The sequence below is a fragment of the Lutjanus erythropterus genome, chromosome 4 (genome assembly GCF_056507025.1).
Source record: "Lutjanus erythropterus isolate fLutEry1 chromosome 4, fLutEry1.hap2, whole genome shotgun sequence".
Lineage (NCBI taxonomy): Eukaryota > Metazoa > Chordata > Actinopteri > Lutjaniformes > Lutjanidae > Lutjanus > Lutjanus erythropterus.
Genome location: NC_139320.1, coordinates 6,552,648 through 6,553,837, shown reverse-complemented (window position 1 = coordinate 6,553,837; position 1,190 = coordinate 6,552,648). Strand labels below are relative to the sequence as shown.

General features: G+C 40.2%; 1 protein-coding gene across 1 annotated transcript; it reads right to left on the bottom strand.

The window, feature by feature from the left end:
- On the bottom strand, nt 1-1,190 carry LOC146327412 (cobalamin binding intrinsic factor-like). The gene is made up of 4 exons (XM_084716317.1): nt 1,055-1,190; nt 812-956; nt 259-395; nt 1-162 (listed from the first exon to the last, which is right to left on the bottom strand). The coding sequence occupies exons 1-4, from the start codon at nt 1,122-1,124 to the stop codon at nt 101-103; spliced, it is 414 nt and encodes a 137-aa protein (XP_084572443.1). The 5' UTR covers nt 1,125-1,190; the 3' UTR covers nt 1-100.

Sequence of the window (1,190 nt, the reverse complement as noted above, 5' to 3'; positions counted from 1 at the left end):
CAGTGTTGAAAACTGTTTATTCCCTTGTGTTAGTCTCAACACATGCATGTTGTTTGTTTGATTCGGTCATACAGTCAGCTGCACAGTGGTCGCTGACTCTTCACCACTTTGTAAATTTCAGGATGATTTGCTCGTTGGCACTGGGAATGTAACATCCAATACCTGCACACAAAATCATACAGAGAGAATTATCATCTCATTTACTGCCAGATCACACACAGGACTGGGGAAGACTTACATATGGACATATGGACTTACCAACATCAGGTCTTATGATTTTGCCTTGTGGAGTCTTGACCAGCAGCTCCCAGTATGTATGGTCTTCATCATTTCCAGCTACACCATTGACACTCTCCAAGTAGGGTCCATAGTTTGCATCCTCTGTGAAGGTGAACCTGAAGGTCCAAGAACAACTGATGTATGATAATGAAATACTGAACCACAAATAACGTGGGTCAGCGGAACGTGTTCATGATCATTTGTGTTGATTACAAGAACCCAAATATCTTTCTACTCCTTACATTTTCAAAACAGGCTCATTACTTGAGTTTTAATGCAAATCGAAAACAACATAAAAAAAAAATGCAACAAGACAAAAACGACGTAAAAGATGTAACAAGATGAAAACATCACGAGTGCATTATTAAAGCATCGTCTTATAAGCTTGTGGTATCAGCAGAACTGTTAAATTTGGAGCTGAATCTCTCCTGAAAGTCTTAATCAGCCTATAGTGATGAGGTGCTGATATTAGGATTGTATCTCATAATAATGCTGCATATAAAACAAAAGAAAACTGGTGCGATGATCTTACTTAAAGTCTGAATTAGAGGCCATGAGTCTCTTCATTACCCCCAGCAGGATCCCTCTTTTAACTGTCAAATCAGTCTTGAAGGTCAGAGGACTGGTGTTGTGTATGCTGTTCTCCACCACCACAGAAATGGGAACTGGTTTAAATGCTGAATTACAGATGACAAAAAACAGAGATATCTTTTAAAAATGCAGCAATAATGGAATTAATTTGAAATACAGTTTTATGAATGCTTCTGAAGCTTACGTTCAGTCAGATGTCCAGGAAACAGCAGCAGCAGCAGAGCTGCAGAGAGCAGAGTGGGCAGAGTCATCATGGCTGTCGGTCAGGAGACTGAGCTGACCGTACGCTCGCCGTCTGTTTTATTCAGTCATCACTGTTT